The sequence below is a fragment of the Micrasema longulum genome, unplaced genomic scaffold (assembly GCF_059751315.1).
Source record: "Micrasema longulum isolate JH-2025_06_02 unplaced genomic scaffold, ASM5975131v1 h1tg000494l, whole genome shotgun sequence".
NCBI classification, from domain to species: Eukaryota; Metazoa; Arthropoda; class Insecta; order Trichoptera; family Brachycentridae; genus Micrasema; species Micrasema longulum.
In genome coordinates, this window is record NW_028277691.1 from 336977 (window position 1) to 364710 (window position 27734).

A 27734-nucleotide genomic window follows, 5' to 3' on the forward strand; every position below is an offset into this window, starting at 1 on the left:
CTGTGACTCAGCTGGAGGGCAAAATAAGAACTTTACCATTTTCAAATTCTGCTATTTATCGTTCATATTGTCCAGGCACTTGATAAAAACTAACTCTGAACCTAAAATATTTGTTTGGAATGGTGGTTAGTTTAAAATTACATTGACGTTGAAGGTTTCTTCTTCCGCATTTAAAGCATACTAGAACGTTTCTTTCGCCTGCAGTGAGGTATATTTTTATATTTATCTGCATAATACTTTAGTTTGCTTATTATTATATATACTATTTATTTGGAGTCATTCAAAAATGTCGATGAATTACAAATATGCAAAACATAAGAAAAAGATAAGCACTTCATTCATCGATAATGTTTAAAACGGTTTTGAAACAAAAAAATGTTTTTCTCGAAATGTTGGTTTCATGAACATGCATAGGCGTGTTTCTTCCGCCTGCCCTTCATATGAGGGTAGGCATCCTTATAATATGGCGATCACTAAACACAGTCTTTAAACACCCAAATTTAGTGGCTGGTTAAAATGGGTGAATTAAACGGAGGATTAGAGAAAGTTACTTTTATTAAACTGTGTCATCGACCCAGTTTAGTAAAGTTAAGCAGTGGTGCATAGAACACTGCATCGGTACTCCAATTGCAATGTGTCTTGATAGTTTCTGCTACATGAAAGGTAAGGTCTTACGCTTCAAGTACCAGTCCAAGAACAATTGCAGTGTAAAACCACTAGATTTCGACCGTGTTATAGGTGTAATTTTAACCTTTCAAACTCATTATTTTATCAACTTAAAATGAAACACTTTCAAATAACAAAAATATTTTTAATTGCATGAACATGAATTATTTCATCAGGAACAATACAACTCATCTACATAAATTTCCACGTACACACACGTGACTTCGCACGGTCTCCACAATCCACTCGAGATCAAATTAAATAAACCAACAAGATTCGTATTTACGAGTTATTCAACCAACCTAGAAACTATAAATTCTTAATTGTCAATCACATATGATAAGTAAAACAGAGACTGTACCCTCGCTTGCATTCAACAATAAAATATTGTGTACACTTTCAGTATGCCCCCGTGCGAGTACAATAAACCGAACAGTGACCATTAAAGTCATAGAATACATAATAATTCTCACAAATCACACACATACCTGCGTAACCACACTGGTTTTTGTTCTTATGAATGATGAAATAAAAACAGCAACGTGTTTTTTAGTAGTGTTGGACGGGAAATTCTACAGAGCTTGTATATATTAGCTATTTTCTACAAGAGTGTTCTTCTATCTATGTATTTAGTATGTTCACAAATGTAATAGAAAATAACTGAGAGGATAAAAAGATGTATGGAATATTATTTAGTATCAATATTTTAGCTGTTAGCACTACTATTTACATATTACATACATATGTCATGTCATATGGAGTGCAGTAACAATATATTTGGCTAAATACACTAGCGTGAAGCCGCACACATTTCCATAATTGTGTTTATGTGTGCACTAGTAGAAAGTGTATGACTGTAAACTAGTTTGACCCTGAGTGATTTAAATTTTCCTAAATGATAACTACTACTTACATCTATATCAAATTTACTGAGACACGTGTCTTCAACACCTTTCCAGGCGTTTTTTATACAAATGGTTCTCTTCCCTCGCAAAGGCGAGCGTGTAATACAACATCAGGATAGAGGCGAGACAACCGAGGGACGAGAGAAAGAGAAATTGGTAAAAGCGCCGCACTGCCCTTCACAGCTTGACACGCCCGTGACAGATATCTGCGTAGACGGCGCTCGTGATACGCTCCCAAGGTCGGGAACCGTTCCGGAAGTAAATGGCATCCTCGGTGAGGTCCGGATCGAAGCCGTCCTTCTGATAACTCAGCTTCTTTAGCTTGAACGTTCCTAGAGATGTAATTCAAATAGTTAGTCCAATTTTTCAACTGAGAATTAAGAGCGCACACGCTTCACCTTCACGTACGTATGCGGTGTTTACCTGTGATCTCAATATTATCCATGAGACGTATAAACAGCGGTCTAGCGAAAGAAGGCAAACAGCGGTCTACGCCAGCTGCCAGCCCAGCCAAGTCGAAATCTCCCCCGACTCCAGATCCAACAGCTATGGCCGCCATCCCGGCACGTCCCTCCACCATTGGAATCTGCAACACGACAACAGTGAAGCGTCATTTTCTCGTACGGTACCTCGGACAGTCGGAGAAGCATTGCGGAGTACTTACAGACACTCCGTACACTACGCAGTCGCGCTGTTCACAAATAGTGGATATAATGGCCTCCACCTCTGTTGCCGAAACGTTTTCCCCTTTCCATTTAAAGGTATCTCCGGTTCTGTCCTGGAAAGTAAATAATTATGTGTAATAAAATGTGTAATTCTCTCAATGGCAACGTACCTTGCGATAAAATAAAAATAATATTTCAATAAATACCCACCTTGAAGTACAAGTAGCCCATTGCATCCATCACTAGAATATCTCCAGAAAGGAACGCTTTGTCTCCTTTCCGGAACACATTTGTCAATAGCTTCTTGTTGCTATCTTCCTAAAAATAGTATTTGCAACATAAATATAAAGTACAGTCTGCGTACAAATGTAGGTAAATAAAATTTCTTAAAACTTCAATATATACCTTATCAATATATCCATGGAATTCCCTGGAAGCATTTCCTTGCTGCACTAGACCGACAAACATTCCCGGTTCATCTGAAACACACACCGACCATCAGAAGGCACAGTTATACCGGCGGTGAAGCGGCGCGCACGCCGATCGAGGGGACGAACTTACTAGCGTCGCAGCGGATGCAGAAGCCATCGGGCCCCCGGACGGGGGTGCCCAGGGGGTCCACGCGGATCACCGCCATGGGGTGGAGAAAAACGGGGAGGATTGAGGGGACGAAGCCCACAGCACCCACCGTGTTGTCTACGTTTACTGTAACATTCAGTTTGTGTCAACTTTATTTGTGCAAATTTCTTTTAGTCATTTAATTAATTAAATTACTGATGTTAAATAGTTTTGAAAAAATAAAAACATAAATTTCAAAATATACATCGTGGCAAATCGTCGATGTTATTTGTTGACATATACTACATAGATAGCACATAATTATCAATATAAAACCTGATTTTAATTTTTAATCTAATAATACAGAAAATAAAATATAATTCAATTGAATTTATGAAGATGAAATCCACTTATTAGTGAAATGATTGAAATGACGATGCTCTCAGAATGAATTAAAATTTAAAACAAGTTCTCACTTATGTTAGCATTTCCTTCTGTGGCACCATAAACCTCATTGACTTGAGCGATTTTGAACCTGCAACGCAACAAAACTATGTCAATTCTTACAGTACATAATGAACTTATCGAGGGTAACGAGACATCTTGTAATTTAAACTGAAAATATTACAAGCATAATCTATCAACAAAACATTCGCAAACGATAAGTTTGCTAAATAAAGCACTAAACCACCACCAAAAAAGACCTACGTTGTGCAAAGGAAATTTTGGGAAACTAAAATAAACATTTTAAGATAAACTCGGATAATAGACGACAGATTGGTGACTTAATGTTTTATTCGAGCTTTTAAATGGCATTACTGACTGCCCTAATTTACTTAGCTCAATTCATTTTCAGGTTCCCTTTAAACGTACCGGTCACACTAAATCATTTTACTCTGCATTACTGCAGCCAGAAATTCATGCATACATAGATTCTGCAATTTGTATTATAACCTTATTATTGGACCCGATGCGATGATATATTATATTCGAAATTGAATAATAATAAATTTAAAAAGGAAATCGGCGACAGCATGCGGGCATTATCATTGTAGGTGAGTAATGAAAAGTGAACACTATTTTTCATTTTGAATTTACATAGGGATGATGATTCTACTGATGAGAAAGGTGGCTAAATATGATATTATGTCACTTTTTATAAATTTTGAAGGAGAGCAGTTTGATGGGCTCTGAAAAAATGGGAATTTTAGTTTACAAGCCCAATTCTAGTGTCAGTAGATGCATCGAACATTTTTTTCTTCAGCATTTTTTGCACCATTACACAAAATGCTGAAAAATATGTATTTTTTTCCAGACTTCCCTAACATATCATATTTTGCCATCTAAAACAAAGACGGCAAAGCAAGTGTGTTTGACATATCATAAATTGTCAACCATCACTCCATTTCTAAAGATGGTATGTCAGGTCTGTTGTCGTGTCACCTTTGTTGTTAAGTGACATATGTATTTCAATTTGCCACCTTTACGAGTTGACTGATATTCTCTAACCCTATTAAACTAAAACATACCAGATCTCATAGAAACAAATCTGGTGATATAGATAACTCATTGACTTCAACTTTTACTGGAGACAAATTTAAAATCAATCTGAAAAAGCACATGATGACTGAACTAACTAGACTAGACGAGACATAAAATGACTAGACAATATTAAATTTCTAATGTAACCCTAATGGGTTTTTTAAAATTGTAAGTAAATAAAAAAAAAATGACCCGTGGAAACACTTACTATCCAATGCCAATGCATATTGTGCGACATTAAAGAAATTAAGGCGGGCGATCCAAAATCGACGGCGAGGTCTGTTGTTTACTGGCGTCATCCTACTCCGCGATAATGCCAGGCCTCATACGGCTGGTATAACACAACGACTTAAGAACAATTCAAATGGAAAACTTTCAACCATCCACCCTATAGTCCAGACTTGGCTCCTTCAGATTACAGTCTATTTACAAAACTCGAGGCCATTTTGGCAGGAAAGTGATGAAGAGCTGAAAGCAGCTGTGACTACGTATCTCGGAGGAATATGACGCTGGGATACAAAAACTCGTCACACATTACGACAAATGCTTAAATTTGCTAGGTGAATATGTAGAGGAGTAGTTTACGGTATGTTCTTTACAAATGAAACGTTCATATTTGTTTATCTTTTTTTCCCAAATGGGTACTACTTTCCGGATGACTCTCGTAAATGACAGTGACCAAATAAATAAAACTGGAGACAACTACAGACCTATCGCACAATCTACTTTGACGGCAATGTTTTTTTGGCAGGTGCATGTATCATGTGTCGTGCGTATAACTAACCTGTCGACCATCTCCTGCCAGATGGCGTGCCTCATTCCATTTCCCACCATGATCCGCACTGAGTGCTGCTGGTCATGCTCCCGCACCGGCTGAGCGAGCAAGTAACGGCACATCTCCCCGATGTACTGCGCGACCTAAAATAGAAAGTAATTAGAAACGTAATCGACACAAGTTTACATAATGACACAGGAAGATGAAATATTTGGTTTATTTGTTAAAATCACCATCATCGAATGATGAAATTTGTCCTTTCCACACCCAGTGGTGCATCTGCAAACCAAATGCAGCATATTTCGATCATCCGTTACATAAAGGTAAGGTGATCAGTCTTACGCTTTAGGTGCCAGTCCAGCAATTAAATATTGCAGATTTAATAATCTTCAAAATCAATATCTCATATCCACCCACCGGGGAATCAAACCCAGGCTTCAAGAATGGTAGGCGAATACGCCAACCACTTCATGAGGGGGACTTATCTCCACTTGATTTCCTTATTCAGCAGCCATCAAGTGGAAAACACGCATCTAGGGATCTGATTTTATTGAAAACAACAAAACTGTATTTTTCATCCGCCTGGACACAGTTAAATATATAAAGATTGTCGGAAAGATGTCAGATAACAGCATAATCAGTTAACAAATAGTAAACATAAACAGAATAACAGTAAAATTTATTGGATAATTTTTTACATCTCGATGTTGTATATACTGATTTTGAAAAGGCTTTTGATAAGGTAGATCATGATGTATTACTTGAAAAATTAAACGAATTTGGTTTCACTTACAACCTTTTGGCATTCTCATGTCAAGTTATTTACACTATTGTCGACAGTATGTCACCTACGGGAACCACATATCTTATGAATACAACACAAATTCTGGAATTCCCCAAGGAATTAACCTGGGCCCTCTTCTTTTCCTTCTATTTGTATATGATATTGGTGACTCAATCAAAAACTCCGACTACCTTCTGTTTGCTAACGATGTCAAGATTTTCAAATCAATAGATTTTAAAATTTTAATAATAAGTGCTGAGGACTCATTTTGCCTCCAAAATGATTCGAGTAATTTATGGCATTAGTCTGTAACTAACAAATTACCTTTTAGCAAACCAAAATGCTGTGTTATCTCGTATACTCGCTCCAAAAACCATCTATATTTCATTACAACATGAACAATGTAGTTTTACCACTCAATTACCAAATTAAAGATCTAGGTATTATTTTTGAAGCGAATTCTACGCTTAAGTCCCACATTACTAGTGTTGATAAAAGATATGGCGGCTTCTGCGGATAATATGGATCTATTTTTTTGTACACATTGGCAGTTTAGCAGCTATCTGGTTTCGATTCATTAACTTCTGACTTATATTTACAGTCTGAATTATGTGATGCGTTAAACAGCCCGTAAAGTAATGCAAACTTTGTAGTAGACAATTGTTTGCCAAATAAATAAAAAAATAAAAAAATTGTTTGATGTTTGAGAACACTAAAATACATCCAAGATTGTTACACTTATTACACTTACTGTGCATTTGTACTTGATGCAGTCGGTCCAGTAGTTGGAGGCGCTGAACTTGGGGCGGATGACAGTGGGGATCCCGTCCAGCAGCGCGGCCCCTATGCCCACCATGCCCCCCGCCGTGTGGTACAGCGGCAGCGGGTTGTACAGCACGTCTCCCTGCTCGCCCTCGTCCCAGCCGCGCAACCCCAGCATGTGCACTGTGGCCACTGTCACCAGCAGGAACCTGCGAGTCGCCCGGGTTATACAGTTATCCAATATCAGACTTCGTGCCCTCCATAACAGCTAGAGTTGTGATGGACAGTCAATTTGTTGAATTTTTTTTTAATATGATATTTTGCTTGGGCGAATGACTTTTGTTACGAGAGTTTAAAGAGAGCTGAACTCTTAACAATGTCACCATTTTAGTTATCATCATCATATTCCTGTCTGCACCCAATAGGACACCGCATCGGGACACTAAATCCAGTATTTTTTACATGAAGGTAAGGTGAACAGCCTTACACTTCCGGTGCCAGGTATATGAAATATTGCAGTGTAGAATAACCTTAATAATTAATTTTCATGCCAAACTTTACAGGAATCAGACCCAGGACCTCGACCATGGAAGGAGAACGCACCAAGCACTACAATACGAACTGGACTTATCTCCATTTGATTTCCGTATTCAGGATATTCAACCGAGTACAGAGAGTAGAAAGAACTTGTCTAGAATTATGGTTCTATTTCAAACATAAAACTGTATTCTTAAGCCACTTGGACACAGAGATTCAGTTTACACAGTATAAACAGTTTTAACTTTTAATCAATTGTCTCTCTTTTAAAATAAAATTATTAAGAAATAGATAAAAGAAAAATGTTATTGGATTTTTCATCACTTTTGCCATCTTGAAAATAGTGAGAGGAGCATACAGCAACACATATCTATTGATGAATAACAGTATGCGTCACTAGTAGTAAATGAAAACAGACGTGTTGGACTCACTTGGAGTTGGGCAGAACCGCGGCTTTGGGCATGCCCGTGGTGCCGGAGGTGTAGATGTAGAGCAGGCAGTCTCGGTAGCCGGGGCGTTCCTCGGGGCGCAGCTCCGGGGGCGTGGGGGGCGCTCGCTCCAGGAGGGAAGTCAGCCCCTTCCAGCCCTGGCCCTCCCCTTCCACACAGTACAGAGGCAGATTCCCCAGGCTCTCCTGAATCTCCCTCACGGCTAGAAACAAATACTACCCTGAGACAAGCTGCCCTAAGTGCATCAGACGCTGCATAAAGCTCTTCTTGTTTAAGAACAATATTTGCATTCTTTTGATTTAGCTATTCCAAAAACTGTTCCAAAATGGAAACTAAGTTGAGGGGACAAAACAACATCACTATGCCCTTACTGACGCACACCTGGCAATATATGTACCATACTGGTACACCAAAGCCTGCATATCTCCATCGTCTTACTGTGAGCTAGTCCGGGAACAATGACATATAGCGGTGTTAACCAACTTTTAAACAAATATTTCAGGTGGACCTTGATAGGAATCGAACCCGGGACCTCAATCTTGAGAGTAGGCGTCGAGTGGAAAACCTTAACAGATTTGTATTCTTTATTCAGCACGAACACGGTATCACATGGTCATGTCCCTATCCACACAAGTAGCTCAATCATAAATAACTATCGACGTGATAACAATTTCTTACCATGGTTGTTTATCGTATTCGCGATCACAATGCAACATCCGTGAACACCTAATATTAAAATGTCAAACATATTTACATTTCACGATGTATAATCCCGCTGCGCACATAACATATTTGAATTTCACCGGTGTAAATGTGGAAAATATTCCAAAACTAATATTTTTATTTATTTATTTATTTATTATTTATCATGCTATTCATTGCATTTAGCCGGCGGTTAGCAAGCCAAATGTCAAGAAAACCAGTCGCCATAGTAATTGTAATATAACTTTCACTTTTTTGTATTACTACTTTTTTGTATCATCCTTACTATTTTGAAAATGCAATATATTGTGTTATTTTTTATAGTAAACGCCGATTTTTCGCCAGTGAACTGTATTTATTTACGAGGAAAACAAAAAACAAACAGACACGAGCGTTGACTTAGAGATTACAGTCTTGACTTATGACTGGGATAACTTAAGCATGTTCATTATTGTTCATTGTGATCGTTTTGCATGTTTTTAAGCACGTCGATAGTTATTTGTGATTGAGCTACAAGTGGTGCATAGGGGATTGCATTCGCATGCCAAATGCAGCATAAATCGATCATCTGTTACAGGAATGTAAGGTGATCAGTCTTACGCTTCAGGTGCTAGTCCGGAGACAATGAAGTATTGCGGTGTAAAACCACCTTCCAAATCAATATTTCGCGTCAACCTACCCAGGAACGGCACCAGGGACCTCAAGGGTGGTTCAATCATCGCACTTCCGAGGATTTCAACCTGAGAGTGGCCATCGAGTCTAAGCTTTGTCGACCTCGCTTTCCAGCAATAGAACCGGTGTAATTTGAAGCAGTCGTACCTTCTCCGAGAGAGCGGTGGAAGATGAGGGCCTTGGCGTTGGCGACCTTGACGCAGTGCAGCAGCGGCTGGTGTCTGAGGTTGCTGTTGATGAGCGCGGACACGGCGCCGACCTTGGACAGGCCGAGCCACGTGCACACGTACTCGGCGCTGTTGGGCAGGAACACGCACACCACGTCACCCTTGCGCACGCCGGCGGCGCGGAACACGCGCGCCACGCGGTTGCTGTACGCCTCCACGTCCGCGAAGCTCCAGCGGCGGCCGTCGCACAGCAGGCACGGGCTGGCGGGGAACTTGGCGGCGCGCGCCTGGAACAGGCTGGCCACGGTGGCGTCCTGCCGGTCCCAGCGCTTGGTGCGCGACAGCCCGCGGAAGTAGCGATACAGGAACCTGACGAACGACAGTAAACAACGTATGAACTGAGAGGGCCATTTTGCAAATAAAGTTTATATATGAAGCACTAACTTTGTGGTTTTTAATTATATTAAAATAAATTCGTTCTGTGGGCGATGTTTTTTGTTTATTTACAGGGTCGGATCGAGAACTTCAGACAAATCAACATATACAGACACAATTATTCATAATTATTCAAATCATCCAATTGCCCATAAATATTCTGCATTCCATTCAATGATACATATGTAGGTTAATTAACGTTCCACTAGATTATACTAATTTTAAAAAAGAACTTTTTCTGAATTCGCAAATCATCTGATAGAAAATAATCATAACTTCAATAAAGACACTGAATTAAAAATACTTAGTGTTGAAAATAAAATATTAAAAATAGACAACTTAGAAATTAAAAAAACGATTCATAATAAGAAAAAAATAATTAATAACCAAATAAATAGTATTTCTTTTAGTCCTCTCCTGTCTAGCTTCGAAAATATTGATATCAAATTACCACCCTTGTAAGGAAGGGAAAAAAAGACTTGATTTATTGGTAGTGTAGTGTATCCACGTGTAGTATTTAGTGAACATGATCAAAATAAAATATGAATTAATTCATTAGTCACGTAAACCTTGACGACGAAGCTTGCTTGCTTTGAAACCGGTCGGTGAAAAAAATAATAATAAAAGATTAGTGGTTAAAAACAAAGATGTTTTATTTATTTTATTATGAAGAAATTTTTGTCCGAAGTTTTTTAAGCCACTTCATGGAGATTCGCTATAGAGTACAGAGTACCAGCAATCAGCACACTGTGGGAATACTAAAGGTGCAAAGCGGCGATAAACAGGACACGTGAATATTTAAAGAGGTGAGAAATGCCTACCTTCCCCCAGCCCCAGTGGCGGGGGTAAATACTCGCAGCTCGCAGGTACATATTGATCGCCTATTGACTGACACACAACTCATCCATTGTGGGCGCTGTTGTTATTCATTTTAACGCGCAAAACCGCGGCGACGAGTTCGAGAAATGGAATGGCCGAGAGAGATACTATTCTACCGAATCCGCATATTACCCGTCCCGCCCGCACTCTGTACGGAGGGTCCACGGCCTCGCAGCCACCGGGCCAGCGTCAGCTGCTCGCGAGCCCACCGCCGCTAGTGTTGGGCTTGAATTATTCCAACTTCCGATATGAAAATTCTTGTCTCCTCGCGGAGCTTCGGGTTCAATTCTCTGTGAGATGACAATGATTAAATTTATTTTCTTCAAGCCCGCTGCAATTCGCTATTATAATTGAACGTGGTTACGCAGAAAGCAGCCAGTTCGCAATTTCGATAAAATGATATATTGGTGTTATCGGGTGCAGTAAGGTCAATTCTATGTTCCGCTAAAAACAGCCAGACCGCTTTCACACAAAAAACTGTAATAATCACGACATTTCAAAAACACCCACAGCACTAGAAAAATCTTACGGTACTTAAAAATCATTAAAACTGGTCAAATACATTACAAGATTCTTGTAGTATAAAAATGATAAACAATTAACGTATTCATTGTTTATCATTTTTCAAAGTCAAATACATTCTAACTGTAGTGTAGATTTGATTATAATCTCAGCTTCACTTTTCTATGGCTGGCTGCTTTCTGCATAACTACGTTCAATAGGGTATTTTCACGTTTTTTTTTTATTTTGCAAAAAAATAGAAAAAAAAATTACGATGGTAACAGTACAGTTTTTATTTTTTTATGTCCACGCGTTAATTTTTCAGAGCGGTTTAAAAACGTATACTTTGAATTGGCGCCAAAACGAACATTCGGATGCCGTATGGGCTTGTGACGTCACGCGTTACGAATTTGACTGACCGTCCAAACAAATTCATACGAATTTGTATAGCCTACGTGTTGTTTTTGTTGTAATTGGTTGTTTTAACTAATTAACGCGCATAAAATGTCTTTAGTTATAAGATACAAGTACTGTTTAATTCCGATGTGCACAAACACTACGGTGAAGACGCAAAATAAAGCTTTTTTCGCCATTCCTAGTGCCTAATGAAAAAATGCAGAAAAAATGGTTTAACGCATTTGAACGTTATGAAACGAGATGTTAAAAAAAACAAACCACTATTCTTTTTTCCGTAGGTCTTGTTCAGTACAAAATACTATATTTTATGGTGTAGACTGTAGACTATAAACATTTACTAACAGTAGGTACTGAAATTAGCACTTATAAAGCTTGACAGGTACTACAATACTAAAATAGTTTATTCTTTGAACGTTATTGTTTATATTTGTATTATATTTCTGTACTTATGTTACTTAGTTTAATTTGTGGAACTGTTAGTTTTCTATATGAATAAAAAATAAAATTACGAAAAAATTCCTGTATGAAACCTACCTTATTTATCTGTGAAATTTATTGCATTTACAAAATGGCAACTGACCTTGAGATGCTGGACAGTCTTCACACTTGCAGGAATCTATTATTTCCTAGACTTCATCGCAAATCAACGTCACCGAGTACGATTTGGTTCTAACTTTAAGTTCTGCTGGGGTGACTCGACCTTTTACCATTCAAATATCACCCGACCGTTTTACTTGAATGTAATCTATGGCACTGTCTCCGTAATTTACCCTAGCTGATATATTAATAAGTAAATCACGTTTAATAAAAAAAGGCATTAACACGCACTCGAGCAACAGAGATGTTTACAAGCAATGGTATTTTATGGATTATGTTGTGTCAAAGGATTATGTTGCATTAAATGTACGCTAAACAATATATTTATAGTACATGCAAATAATACAACTATTTGAATGAATACATTCTGGAAGCAAACATTATATATTTGCTTACCTTACGGCCTTTACATTTCTATACTCGAACTTAAAAAGTTTGTATTGGATGAGAAAAAAATACCCATCATGATTATATCTATTTTGGGCAAGTTGTCGGGCTTTCCTTGTAAAAAAACAATTTTAGTCATAATGCTATGGATGTTTATAAATGAAAACAAAAAAAAAAACAAAGGAAAAGACGAAATTTAACTAGAAAAAACAAATAAAAAGCCACAAGCCGCCCGCGTCGGAGTATCTCAGTATAGGATTTGAGTGAACGTAGGATATATAAGTCACGCGTGACGTCATCAACCCTTTTGGCCAGTTACGGGCCGTTTTATTTCTATCAAACTTTAAATAGGAAATTATAAATGAAAACATTCGTTTCAGATTTTGATAGTAATATGGTTCGAATCGTAAAAATATTCTTTAAATACTGAATACATTAAAAATCATATCCCCAGTTTATGAAAATACCCTATTGAGCTTCTTAGCCTGTTGTGTCACACGTCACAGCACATAAACAAAACGAGAAGTGAAATTTTCAGGGAGAGAGACCATAAAAATGTTTTGACAATACTTCGAGTATGACATAATACTCGTAGGTATTCGGAGTATGTCGATTCAACCAACTGGTATGAAAAGTTTAAAGTGTTTTTAGGCGTCTGTAGGGAAAATATTTCGGTCAGATGAATCTCACCCGCATTAATAAAGGATTCAGCTGTTTCACTTCACAAAAGTCAACAGATGGAACGGTCGATGGAATGTGGATATTTAAACATATGAGCGGATGGTGAATGTTGCACCGTGTGTAAATGTGTGGCCAGCCAATGACAGGTCATAAGCCCCGTAAATGTCTAGACTTCCGTATTCCCTTCTCAAAAATGTTTTCTAATAACTTCCGCGTTTTGCCAATGCGGCGCGGCAGTTGGAAATTAGACAAAGCACATTGTTGGAAGTGTTCTTGTTATTGCAAAAGCGGGAGCTATGTGTAATATTTATTGGTCTTTGTCGTCGGGTCGGCGGCGTTATTCACGGCCGTTTCTTTATGTGGAATCGTTGTGTTTAGAAATACTTCGTGACCCGCTGTGGTGAGTGGTGACCAGTGGTGACTGGTCAGCTAGTGCCCTAGTGGCTGATGAGTGGTACAGGGAGACCACGGCAAAACTGGGGGAGCAATATTAAAGACTCCTAGTGTAGATGGGTGGGTAGGTTCCAGGTTGCAAGCGCATTAGACGCATATTTTAGTATTAAATGTGACTCGCTCGCCTACCTCCCGAATAGTAAATATGCACATCAGGGCGGGCGACAACAGCGATATTTAGATTATCGAATTGAAACGGAGCTCAAAACTTGCGTGTTGGCATTTTAATTGGTAGAAAAATACTTTTAAAATCCTGCATAACACAAATTGTAGCGCAAAGGGCCTAAAGTTTGAAAAAATGACAAAAAACATCGAAATTTTGATACACACTACGCTTCTGGTCCCGAGAGATTGGGAATTTCCCGTGTTGAGTCAGGAGTGTCAGGACTCAGGACTCGGGACCGTGGACCGGGACCACTGTATAATCAAAATATCGTTTTGTTATCAATAGCAGATTTAATTAACGTTAGATAATGTTATTTACCACAAAATCTAAGTGAAGAAAAAAATTACGAAAAATTTAAGAAAAAAAATTAAGAAAAGCTTCCTTACACAGTTAAAACTAACTGTATTTTTATAATAAAATGTATGTAAGTATATATTTATTTTATTTGTTCTAATACAATTTATGTATACTTTATTTACATTGAAGATAATGTTCCCTCACTCCTTTCGATACATATACGTCCCGTGCCGAGGGAGACATTTTATATAATTTTGTACACTTTCTAAACACGAGAGCTTGACACTTTTTTGGCAAGTTCTATTCTTTACTTCTTTATGTATTGTTTTCGTGATAAATACAGGTTTACTAATAAAATATTTTTTAATAGTAAAAGGTACGCACGAAGTGCCATTTTTGAAATACTAGCATTGCATTTGCAGCTAACTTAAATCTAGAAATAATCAGACTCGGAATAGATTACTCTTTAGCTGCAGAGGATCAAACAAGGCGTACATGAGGGGAAATAATAGTCGTATGGACATTCGGCGCGCAGCGGGCGGAAGGAAGTTCCTAGCGGTCAATGTCAGCACTCCCGCTCCCGCTCCCGCTCCCACTCCTCGCTCCTGTACGGGACGTGGTGCGAGTACCCGCAGCACGAGGACTCTCTCTCGCTCCCACTAAGGAACCCGGCCGTTTAGCGTGACAGGGCTCAATTCGTTCCTATAAGTGGCCTCTATCATATCCCATCACCTATTTTGCTCTACGATTATGTCTTTCCCTTCGAGATATTTATTATAGCCAAAAAGCCGCAACATTGTAATATTTTGACATTTGTTTTGCAAAAAAGTTGCCGCTGTTTGCCGTGTACCGAGCTCGTGCAAATATGTAACGGCAAAACACATTTTCTTTAATAATATGAAACTTTTTCTTCTTCTTCAGCCTTCTGTCCTCTGCGGCCTCTTCCATATCCTTCCATTTCTTTCGGTCGGTTGCTGCTTGCAGACAATTTTTACCCCCCACAGCGGCTATGTCGTCGAACCATATTTTTTTAGGTCTTCCGACGCCTCTCTTATTCTCTCGAGGTCTCCATCTTAAAATTTTAGGGGTCCATCAAGTGGGGTCATGTCTCGCAACATGTCCTGCCTATTGCCACTTCAGTCTTACTATGTGATCCACGATATCCGCTATTCTGGTTTTGTTCCTAATTTCCTAATTTCTTACTCTGCCGCTTAGGCTTATAGCAAGCGTGGATTTTTCCATGCACACAGAGATCCATGGAAAGATATGAAACTCACTATGCTTTTATGTCAATAATATGATTGAATCTTATCTATGAACTCATTTCTTACCATTGAAACCTACTTTATATTGGAAAACTTATTCAAATTACGAAAATAAAAAAATCTATAAACGCAGCAACTACCATAACACATTAGTGTAGATGATAGGCAACAAAATAAAATAGATAGTTTCAGATACTTAAAAAAATATTAGATATAATACAAGAAATCATCGTTTTTCTAAAAAAAAAGAACAACGTAAAATTCGTACATCTCTTTTTTCTGGGATTCCCTATTACAAAACACGACGTGCATTCAAATATATAAAGCATTCAAGTTTGTTTTTTATTTTTTTAGGTGAAAGTTCATTGTAATTTACTATCACATTCACAAAATTGGAATAAACGGTGACCGGTTTTATAGTCTAATATAGTATAATATATATTTATATTTATTCTAACAATATTCTTTATCCTGTAAAAATATGTTTGATTAATTTATGAAGATGCCAGTCTCAATGATGACGCGAAAGCGATGAAACCGGTGACTGGTTATTCTAAATCTGTGGATATATAAGTATGTATTACTCGTCTTGCATTAAGTCACTTCAACTATTTATGCCTAAATCGTTAACGTGATAAAATTATTTGGAGTGCCGTTTGGATTATTTCATTCGAATTAATTGAATTGGGCGAATATGGTATAGTAAAAATTGAATGAGGAAGTTTAGTGGTTTTAAAAAAAAAGGGTAACGTATTATCGGCACTGTGATTTTTTATTTCTGTCGGCCTCGTGGTGCAGTGGTTAGTGCGTTTGCCTGCCATGCGAGAGGTCTCGGGTTCGATTCCCGACATGTCAACTCTTCCACAACTCACTTATCATCGGTTGGATTCACATGAACTAGTGACGTCGATCAAAGTAGTTTGCCTTTATTAATATATTTTTAAATATTTTTTGTACATTTTCAAGAAACTTTGCCGTATAATTAAATCCTCTTATTTTTACAGCGAGTAAGAAAATATTTTTAGTACCCAGGGCCCCGATTACAATGGGAAGTTAACATATATCTTTAATTTTATCTACAAAGTAAAATTAAGTTTTCTGTGTGAAAAGCAGAATATGCATACATTTTTTCTTCTAAACGTGTTCAATTGCAGGTTACCGACGAAGATACTATATTTTTTTATGCAAATATACTAATTTTCGTACACAAATATCGGTTTTTCTTTATAGACAGTCGAAGATAACTCTGTTGACTTCCCATTGTGATCGGTGCCCAGTTTCCCGTAGGGCTGAAGTTCCTCATTATAATTTTAACTTTCGCTCGTTACTCGTTGCATTTCTTTCGATTGGTAAAAAAAATGACAAAATAACAATAATTCAGTCACATTTACTCGATGTGATTTCATAGTTCATAAACATTATATTCGATTTTATCAGCCCCGAGCATCTTGACCCGCTAAGCCGCTAAGCGATCAGATTAGGGTTGCGAGCCGAAGGGAGATTCTCCCACGCAATATTCACACACGACCATTAAGTGGACTTACTCGCTGTTGGATATCTTCCGAATTAAAATATAACACGTGACATTCGGAGCACTCGTAAAGTATAAGATCGATACGACAGGTAAGCGCTAAGCCGCGCGCTCGGCCGAGGTTCGCGTTATCCAATTACGGCAGGTGTTAGTCAGCCGGTACCGCTAATACCGCAGACAGCGGAGAACGGAGAACGGAGACACGGAGAGGAGACGGCTCGGCCGCAGCACTAGCCGCCGGTCCTAGTGGTCTACCTAGGCGGGCTTCACCTTCACCCGTTGCGGAATGCGAAAGGTAATCCTCCGCAAACACGATTTGCGCGAGGATTACTCGCCGCATCCGTCCGCAGGCGCAGTACCCGATGCCCGGCCAGTGTACAGAGTGCGGTTGCACAGCCCGCGTCATGGGTCATGGGCCAGCGCAATTACCGCTAATCTTCGTTAGACAAAATAAGTGGCTCAGTTTCCCTTATCTCTGGGACTGGGGAGAGGAGATGCGGTCGGTACTATGTGCCGGACTGGCTCCATGCTCCATTATCTGCCATATATTACGCCGAAATACACACGAGGTGAACTCGTGATTCGTGCGCCTCATGTTTTGACTGCGCAATATTTGCACAAAGAGTGAAGAAAGAGCTGACACATTCCTTATCTGCGCCCCGATTACAATGGGACGTTGACCGACTTATCTTCGAGCGAATTTTATGTATGAAAAATTAAACATTCATATAATTATTGTTGTCAAACATCTTCAATTGCCCTTTCTTTGGTATTATGATCATGTTCTAGTTGACTTTGATAAAAAAAAACAATCTTCGTGTGTTTTATGCTTTCGCCATTCTCACACGTACACAGTATATCACTTACAATAGTATCTAGTCTCCGGATCTGCATTTAAAAGCTACTTCAGTCGAACCCGGATATAATGACACTGCGGGAACATCTGCAAACCAAACGCTCTTTTATGGGGGTCACGGTTTCGGCTCTCTCTTGTATAAAGGTCAATTCAGATAGAACGACTCTCTTTTACAGAAGTTTTCGGGGCTCTTTTAAGGGGCTTCTCTTATGTCCGGGTCTCTAATACCCAGGTTCGACTGTTCTTTCGGCTTCTAAAATTTTTCAAGATCACAAGTTGTTTTCCTACAGCTATTATACCTCTCACCAAAAAGCTTCGTTTCTCCGGAATACAAACGACATTATATTTATCTATATTTATCTAAGTACCCGCATACAATAACGACATTAAGTTAGTCATCGCTCTATCCTGGAATGATAGTGCAATTTGCCGATACCAAGTCGCGCGATATTCCCGGATGAAAGTTTAACTTTTCGAAACGTGATTTCCGAGCCATCGTTCTATTATCTATTTAGCACACGCGGAGACGTAGATAATGACCCTACTTGGCAGAATTATAACTTATAACGTGTGAAATAATATAATATATCCGTGAATATCGACCGGCAAATTTTTATCTAAACTCAACCGGACAGTGCGCTTGATGCTTCAGCGTCACAACTCACAAAGCACTATCGTAATCCGAACCCACTATGAACCGAACCACAGCACCGGGTGAAGGAAGGACGAGGGAACGAAAGATTTGAAGCTGCTTCCGAAAGCCTTATTGTTGCTCGATAATACTCCCGGCCATCAAAATAGCACCGATTTGATGAATGATGATGGACCAATAACAGTTATGTTTCTTCCTCCAAACTATACTCCACTCACGCATCTTCAAAATTTATAATCGCAAGAAAATCCTTTTGAAAATTTTGGTGAAAAAATAGCATCGTATTATTATATTTGAAAATGATAGCATCTGATTACGTCTGTCTTATAACGTAATGCGGCTCAAAATATTTTACTTTCTGAGATCCATCATACGGCATTTAAGACTTCCTAGCCAATTCGCAACTTGTGTGACTCTGATTTAAATTAAATTAAATTAATCATTTAAATTAATCAACACATCTAACTATGCCTTATAACATGTTTGTAATATCGCAGTTGGTCGGGTTGTGGTCCCGTTCTTATGAACGAACATTAAAAAAATTAATAAACTAGATTAAAAACTAAGGGCTCCCTGTCTGTTCCCCGAATTACAAATTGCTTCGGAGAGCGAACATTAAATTGCGTTGTTCCAAGATTGTTCAATGATCTCCCACAAACCATCATCAACATGAAAAATCTTCAAATGAAAAAAAAGAACTGAAGAAATATCTTCTTGATACTTTATAGTGCCTGTTTATAAATAAATCTGTAAAATACAAATAAAAAAAATGTAATTTAAACCTGTCATAAAAAATATAAAAAAATAAAAAAATGTTTCCCACCGAAAAGTCTTTGGACTTAGTGGGTAACAAATTCTTTTATGTATTTAATTATAAAATAAACGCTGCTCTGCAGCACTGAAACTGAAACCGAACAGGCTCGGTTATAGAGACTGTGAACATTTTTGTTACTATGAACGCAGGGCGGAAAACGGCGTACCTATTGTTGATAGCTGGAAAAGCATTTTTTGGCCTTTCCTATGTTGCAGAGTACGAGGACCGAGGACAGCCCAATAAACGGTACAAAATATAGTTAACTTTAAATATGGTTTTGGTGCCGAGTTATTCTGTGAGGAATTTGCTCAGTCATCGTGTTAATATTAGTAAAAATAGGAATCCGGCATATTGCATCGAAATGCATTTTCGCTGACAAATCAATAAGTAAACGAAACAAAAATTCTTGCTAGCTTTTGATTCAATTCAATTTCTGAACTACATACATAGTAAATTTTATATCTGAAGCACTAACTTTGTGGTTATTCATTATAATAAAATAAATAAAACATTTTTGTTTTTAACCAGTATTTTTTTTTCACCGACCGGTTTCAAAGCAAACAAGCTTCTTCGTCAAGGTTTACGTAACGAATAAATTCTATTTTATTATTTCATGTTTACTAAATACTACACGTGGAGCCAATATATATAATTCCCTTTCCGCACCTAATGGTGAATTCGGCACTGCATTAGTACACCAATCGCAGTGTATCTTGATCATTATTTTTTACATGAAGGTAAGATGATCAGTCTTACGCTTTAGTTACCAGTCCAGGGACTATGAAGTGTAAAAACACATTTTTTAATAAATATTTAATGTCAACCATGTCGGGAATCGAACCCGAGACCTCTTGCATGGTAGGCAAACGCGCTGACCACCGCACCACGAGGCCGACAAAACGTGAAGCCAATAAATCAAGTTTTTTTTTCCCTAAAGGGTGGTAATTTGAAATGAATATTTTCGCTAGACAGGAGTGGACTAAAAGAAATATTGTTTATTTAGTTGTTAATTATTTTTTTCTTATTATAAATCGCTTTTTTAATTTCTAAGTTGTCTAATTTTACGAAGAAACTTGTTTTCTTTGAAACCGATTGTAGAAAAAAATTAGTGGTTAAAAACAAAGTTGTTTTATTTATTTTATTACATATATATAGTATTTACCTAGTATATCTTAATTACAACAAATTAATGTTAAGAAATACACACTTAATACAAAATACATGAGAACACATAAAAACACGACCATGAAATTAAAGTTTAAAAACTAGATTACATAAATTAGGTTTGATGAAAACTCTTGGAGGAAATTGACACTTAAATCCGCAAAATGGATCGACCAGTGACAAGTTTCGTTGCTTTCGCGACATCTTCGAGACAGTCTTAACCGATAGGATGTCCCGAAAGCGATATAACCGGACATTGGTGAAGCGCTGCCAACCTCCATCGAGCTCCTGATTCATCAAAATGCGACTGTACTATTTTGGAGACAGTTAAAACTATTAAATACCTTGGTTTAACCTTAGACGATTCTTTAAGATAGGATAATCATATAATGGAAACAACAAATAAATTAAGAAAAATAATATACATATTCAAAATTCTACGAAACATTGTATCCATCTCATTGATAAAAATTGTGTACTTTGCGCTTGTACAAAGTGTATTGTACGGTATCTATTGTACGTATGGGGAGGTGCATCATTGTCTTGTCTCGACCCTCTCATCAAGTGTCAAAAGTCTGTTCTTAGAGTAATAAATAAAAAACCGTATCTCTACCCTTCAGAGCAACTCTTTAGGGGATTTAATGTTTCGGTCGTTAGACAATTGTATGCTAAAACAATAATAGTTAATCATCACAATAATAAAATTGACCACGTCTTAACAGCACACAACATATCAACTCGTCAAGGCCTACTACATACTCGTAGTGTGACGTCACAGAAACACATTGTACCGCGGACGAGAACTTCTTTCGGACAGAGATGTTTTAGCTTTATGGCTCCTAGAATTTAAAATAAGGTTAAAGATATTTTATTCACCCAACACGATATAACCTCTATGCAAAAAAAATCAAATAACCCAGTGGCTTATTAAGTTAGGAAGAAAAGAAACCGAAATCTTATTAAACTACATTGCAAGGTAAATTATAATAATATTATCCATGACAATTTAAACACTTTACGATACAATGACAAGAAGGATACAATTTATAAATATATATATATATATATATGTATGAATATTTATGTGGGTATGTGTATATGTACATATATGTATGTGTATATGCATGTATATGTGTGTATGTGCGTGAATGTATGTGTGGGTGTGTATGAATGTTTATGTATATGGAAATATATAAATAAACATATATGTTAGTCTGCCTTAAGCTAGGGTTTCCTAGGACAGCGGTGCCCGTATCTTAACGGCCGTAGTGAACGGTGATGCGGTGGACAGCCGTCGTAGTGGTGACTAGAGAGTGGTTTTATTTTTTAACGGTGTTATCAACACCATTTTTATAGGAAACCACTATCTAGTCACCGTTACGACGGCTGTCAACCGCATTAATGTTCACTACGGCCGTTAAAATACGGGCACCGCTGTCCTAGGAAACCAGAGCTTTAGCACGGGTCTTCTCCTACTAAGCATTACTTTACAATGTATATTTGAAAAATATATAAATAATCAAATAAAAAAAATAAAAACTTAAATCGTTAGATTCTGAAAAATAAATCGGTAGATTCGTTATAGCCTAGAACAGTTTCACGAAAAAATATCAAACTGTTATTTGTGACGGGCCACGCTGCGAAAAACTATTATTTAAGAAACAGTTTCTTTTTTTTAATTTTCATGGGGGGGGCACGATTTTCCCACACCGCTCGAAAAACCAGTTTTTTTAGGAAACCAAAAAATACATCGCGGAGAAATGAATTAAAATTGTCTTTTCTGACTTACTTAAAATTGTCTGTTCGATCTCGCCATTCTCTTCAGGATTTTTCCGAATATTATAATCAAATGTTAAAAAAAACCTTTATTATAAAACCTACATACTTAAATGTATAAAAGTTAAAATGTTCTAATTCGCGCTCTATCCAATGCGCGCGAATATTCAAATAATGGTTCTCCGCCCTAAAATAATACAATAAAATTATGAACGAGGAAATTCATCGCAACAAGAAATGTTTTCTTACGCGTGGTAAAAAATAGAGCATTTAATCGTACGGCGAAGTTTCTCGAAAATATATGAAAACATTCATAAAAAGTATTTTGATAAAAATGAACTAGAATGAACCTAAGTACTTTGAACGACGTCACTAGTTCTCTGAAATCAACCAATGACAGAGTGTTCTGATACATTTCCGGGAAGCCAGGCCACTTATCGCGACACTTCACCGTAGAGAACTTGAGACGTCACAGGCCAAATAATTAGAATACCACAAAACTTTTAAAAATCATAGCGATGATAAACATTTTTAAAAAGTTTTTTGCTTTGTTTAATAGTCTATTAACAAATAATAAAAAAAAACACTGAACTTCTTCATTAAGTAATTATTTATTTTTTTACGGGTATCGGACTTTCGGAGTAAAAATCATTTTATATTATGAAGGGAAAAATGTGATATATTTATTTTATGTCCGATACATGACGCATTCTGTGTTTTTCTCGAAAAAAAAAAACTTGAAGGTTTAAACTTTACATATTACATTACATTACATATTTTATTAGTACGAAGTATTCCCTATCAGCAAAAGTGCTGGTATGAGGGGATATTATATATAATAACACAACAGTTTTAATAAAAATTCGATAAAAAGTACATCACATATCACTCGTCACACGGGATGTAAGAACTCTTTAATTTAGGTGTTTTTAAGTACGTATATGTTTTGTATATTTTTTAGGTAATTAGAAAGTGAATTGTAAAATTTATTGCTATGCACAAAATTGTTTCTTTTTCTGTTAGTCCTAGGTTGTTCGCAAGTTAAATTATTTGACGCTCTTGTATTTATTTTATGTAGGTATGTTGTAGTTAAAATTAAATTTAATATTTGTCTTTAATTTATTCTTTTTCATCTCAAATATCATTTTTACATTTTCTGTGTAAATTAGTTCATCGAAAATGAGCATTTTTGTTATTCTATATAAATCTAGTATATTTATTAAAATTAAATGTTACTTTAAGTGCTTTTTTCGTTGTTCTTTTAATTGATTCTTGCATTTGTTTACTACATTGCGACCATATTATTAATCCATATACGAAGTGTGGAAGTATAAAAGCATGTACTTTTATCAAAGACTTCTGTTCTTCTCATTATTCCAATAATTGGTCCCAGTTTTTTTATAACTGCTTTGATATGTTTTGTCCACGCTAATTTTTCATTCACTTCCAAACCCAAGTACTGTACATTTTCTTAAATAAATAAAAAAATATTACACTCAATTATTTACAAATTTGACCTTTATGAAACAGGGGTGGCATTCTGAACGCATTCGCGAGCGCAGAGAACGCTTTTTTAACGCGTATTTAATACGTTTCCTCATTAGTCGAGTAGATAGGTATAAAATATGATTACTTTTACTTTCCCGGGGCCCCGATTACACTGGGAAGAATAGAGTTATCTTCGACTGTCTATAAAGAAAAACCGATATTTGTGTACGAAAATGAGTATATTTGCATGAACATTTAAAGTATCTTCGTCGGTTACATATAATTGAACATGTTTAGAAGAAAAAATTGTATGCATATTCTGCTTTTCATACAGAAAACACAATTTTACTTTGTAGATGAAATTGGGGGTAAATGTTAACTTTCCATTGTAATCGGGACCCAGGTGAGTTTAAAATGATTTATAAACTGAATTTAATTTATAAGGAATAGGTAGCTAAAATTATTATTTTATTGACGTCGACGTTGGAAAGGAAAAGTTACCAAGCGACATGTACCAAATTTACAGACGCGTCAATTAAAATTTTGTTTTCTTTTTAATTAATGAAAAATCTCGTACATACGTATTATTTTGGTGCGATTCCTACATAATTTACATAAAAAAATGAAAAAAAACTTTAATTGGCTCTTCCGTAAAATCGCTACATGTCGCTTGGTAAGTTTTTCCTTTCGGGCGTCGATATTATATCTATAATATAGGGTTTTTTTACGATCATTTTATAAAAATTGGCCACAAAATAATCAAGCGAATCCAATCATTTCGAATTCACAAAAGAAACCCGAAGCTCGATAGTATGTCTACTTAGGACTTGATACAGTAGTTGAACGAATAATTTATGGTGGAATCAAGATAAAGGTATTCAATTAGGAATTAGAGGGGAGGGTACTACATACTAGATTAAGTGGTTATAGGAACATTTTCACGCACCGCATGGTTGTCGGTCTTCAAAACTGGTTAGTTCAAGAAAATAAAAAGCTAATCGTGAAACCCTCACTTGACATCTCGGGGCAAAGTCTTGACGATCACGTAGATCCTGGAGTGATAGCGCAGGAGGACGGGCGCCAGAGCCAGCAGGCCGAGGATGGCCGCCTTGGAGAAGGCGCTGGCCACCGCCGCGGCCACGGCGCACGCGGCCATCGCCGCCGCCAGCAGGGCCAACAGGGCGTGCATCTCGCTTCCTCACCTCACTTCCTCGCGCTATTGGCGGGTATCGTCTCGCTCCCGAGGCGCTACGCGACACCGCTCACCGCTCACCGCTCGCCGCTCGGTCGTGGCTCGTGGCTCGCCGGCTTCCGCTACTGCCGCTCTCCGTCTCCAGCTGACGAACCCGGTACCCGGTTCTGGGGAACTAACTGTTCATCCGGCACTTGTACCGACTGCAAAGCGTGAAATTCAATAAACAAATTAACGCTATTACGACGCTTCTCGTGGATGAACTAAATACGTAAATACACGATCACGGTCTCACGTAACGGTCGGAAATGAGAAAAATCGACTGGGGTTGACGTTTGCGCAAGGGGTCGATTACTCGCAATTCCGAAATGCGAAGAGCGACGGCGCAGGAATATATTGTAAAAATATACGAATTAACATTAACGTTCTATGGGTGCATCTGCGTCTAAATTTACACATATAAATCTTATTAGATATATTTTTAACGTAATTTTATATAGTTTATTTATGTTTACACAAGCTCAGGACGGGCTCAAAATTGAAATAAAGCGCGCACTGCAAGTAAACGTCACATTCCCGATGGTCACACACGTCACGTATAACCATAAATGAAGTGATCATTTGAAAGTCCGTGATTGCTTAGTGGATTTTCAAGCTCTCTTTTGATTTAGTTGTGATGCATCAGGTTGCAAGCAGAGATTATATTGGATTGCATTATACGGCAGCAAATAGCAAGATTTCACAAAGTAAACAATAAATAATAAATAGGTACCTAAGATTAAAAAAATCCTTCCATGTTTAGTGATGCCCATAAGCATAAGCAATAGTGATCATCTGATCGATTTGATTTGTGAATAATTATTTATAAATCGTAACCGATTTTTGAAAAACCCATTATACTTTGTTCAACGAGACTGGGCCTCGTTACACGTGCTCGCCACGAGCCCAATGCGTGGAATTGTGTGGAATATTGTCCGTTTAGACATTCAAGGGTCCGTTTTACAGATTTAGCTAAGTGTGTAATATCGAATTGAAAATTATTCTAACGACTGGAAATAAATTAAATTATAAAAACTAAAATTTTAAAATAATTTATAATCATTATTTTTTCCCATTGTTTTGCAATAACTGCATACCTACATTTTTGTTTATTCAAAAAATATCAATACTTAATAATGACTACGAATACCTACTATTACAAAATAAGGCTCTAATAAATAATTTAGGAAATTTTTATCACAATTTTTCCAGAAAAAAGTTGGCAGGAAGGATAGAACGCCATACCGCTTAATTATTTTTTCGTGTATTCATGCATCTTTTACATACATTTGAAATAAAAAAATAGTGGAAAACTGTTGATTTTTGACGTATTAAAAAAAATATATACATCATCATCAAAGCCATATCTGCATCTGATAAAACGTAAGGCGATATAATAAAAGTAACTAATCGCAACCATTTACTTATAGTATTAGCCGCCTTACTTTATAAGTAAGGCGATCGGTCTTAAGCTTAGGGTGCTATTATGATAAAATATTACAGGGTGATTCGACCCTTTAAACAATTGTTTCAAGTTGACCATTCCAGGAATTTAATCCGAGGCTTCTATCTAAAAGCAAATGATCCATCTAAGCGATTATGTACAGCTTACTATTATATTTTACTATCGATATTAATGTTTTATACTAACATTATTGATGGAAAAAAAACGCATCATCACTAGCGATTGTATTTCACTCGAAAAATAAACAGAAGTATCGATAAATTACAAAATATTCAACCCATTCCTTGTAAAACAAAGAACTAGCCGATTACAGCAACTTTTATTTCTTCGTAAAAAAAATCACTTTATTTTATATCTTGAACATTTAAATATTATTTGAAGACTTCTTTTTGAAAAGAATACTATTTTCTCTTTTTAGGATATGGTTAACATATGACCACCAGTTATTTCACTCACCCAATTTACTTTAGGTGACTAGACAGTGGTTTTATTTTTTAACGGTGTTATCAACACCATTTTCCTAGGAAACTACTTTCTAGTCACCGCTACGACGGCTGTCCACCGCATCACCGTTCACTACGGCCGTTAAGATACGGGCACCGCTGTCCTAGGAAACCCTAGCTTTAGTCTTACGCTTCATGTGCCAGTCCAGGGACTTTGAAATATTATTTTGTAAAAACATATTTTACAGAAATGTTTTATTTTTAGAATGTCAGGAATCGAATCCGAGACCTCGTTTTCTCTGTTTTGGTATTTCTCAGTTTTGGTAATCTCTGTTTTTTTATATTTTTTTATTTATTAAATCATATAATTTTTTTTTTATACTCCCAGGAATTACAACAAACTCATTTTGGGGCAGAAAAATATTTACATATAGGTAAACATACCTATATGTAAATATTTTTCTACTAACAAACAACAATAATATAGCAACAAATAGTAATAAAGTAACAAGTAATAATATGTACATAAAAACTGAAAAAGATAGCAAGCAAATATATGATACAAATTATACATCCGCTTGCCATCCTTTAAACAATCCATAATAAAAATTAAAAATAAAATTGTTATATTTACATATAGAAAAAAAGAAATATTCAAGGGAAAAAAGAACTTAAAACTAAATTTCACCCTCCACGTACCTCCTCAAGTAGTAATTTTTTTAATGAATACAGTTATTTATTGACGTTCTATAGGACTCCGGTAGCCTGTTGTACTCGCTACAAGCAAGGTATAGCAGAGACCTTAGACCATACCTTGTCGTGCGTGATCCAGGTACGTGAATAGTTTGACGCTGTCGCGTATTATACTGATGGACGTCACGATTAAAGGTATAGCCAATATTAGTCAGAGAGTCTTTATTCACACCTTGAAGCACCGTTTTTGTAATCTCATAATACGGTATGACCAAAAATGGGAGAATGTCAGTAAGTTTGTAAATGTCTTTGACATGCGTTTCCATTGGTATACCGTATATGTTTCTTATAGCTCTATT

At 37.0% G+C, this 27734-nt stretch overlaps 1 protein-coding gene across 4 annotated transcripts; it reads right to left on the bottom strand.

The window, feature by feature from the left end:
• Positions 1–797: 797 nt before the first annotated feature.
• On the bottom strand, positions 798–25531 carry LOC148281126 (long-chain fatty acid transport protein 4-like). 4 transcript variants are annotated; one of them, XM_088227238.1, is made up of 12 exons: positions 24557–25531; positions 9165–9553; positions 7626–7845; positions 6647–6866; positions 5121–5254; positions 3271–3329; positions 2798–2941; positions 2642–2715; positions 2447–2554; positions 2236–2349; positions 1995–2157; positions 798–1903 (listed from the first exon to the last, which is right to left on the bottom strand). In XM_088227238.1, the coding sequence occupies exons 1-12, from the start codon at positions 24730–24732 to the stop codon at positions 1749–1751; spliced, it is 1956 nt and encodes a 651-aa protein (XP_088083364.1). In that variant the 5' UTR covers positions 24733–25531; the 3' UTR covers positions 798–1748. The 4 variants fall into 4 exon arrangements, with proteins under 4 accessions (XP_088083364.1, XP_088083367.1, XP_088083365.1 ...); XM_088227241.1 differs by lacking the exon at positions 24557–25531 and adding an exon at positions 16807–17177; XM_088227239.1 differs by lacking the exon at positions 24557–25531 and adding an exon at positions 10441–10788.
• Positions 25532–27734: the final 2203 nt, after the last annotated feature.

Bases quoted from the DNA above. Each gene is read 5' to 3' on its own strand.
- LOC148281126 (XM_088227238.1), bottom strand. From the start codon at position 24,732: ATGCACGCCCTGTTGGCCCTGCTGGCGGCGGCGATGGCCGCGTGCGCC. The intron at 3,330-5,120 runs GTTAGTTATACG...GTTGCGTTGCAG, and splicing joins TGGCAGGAGATGGTCGACAG to GTTCAAAATCGCTCAAGTCA. The intron at 2,158-2,235 runs GTAAGTACTCCG...GTCGTGTTGCAG, and splicing joins GCGTAGTGTACGGAGTGTCT to ATTCCAATGGTGGAGGGACG.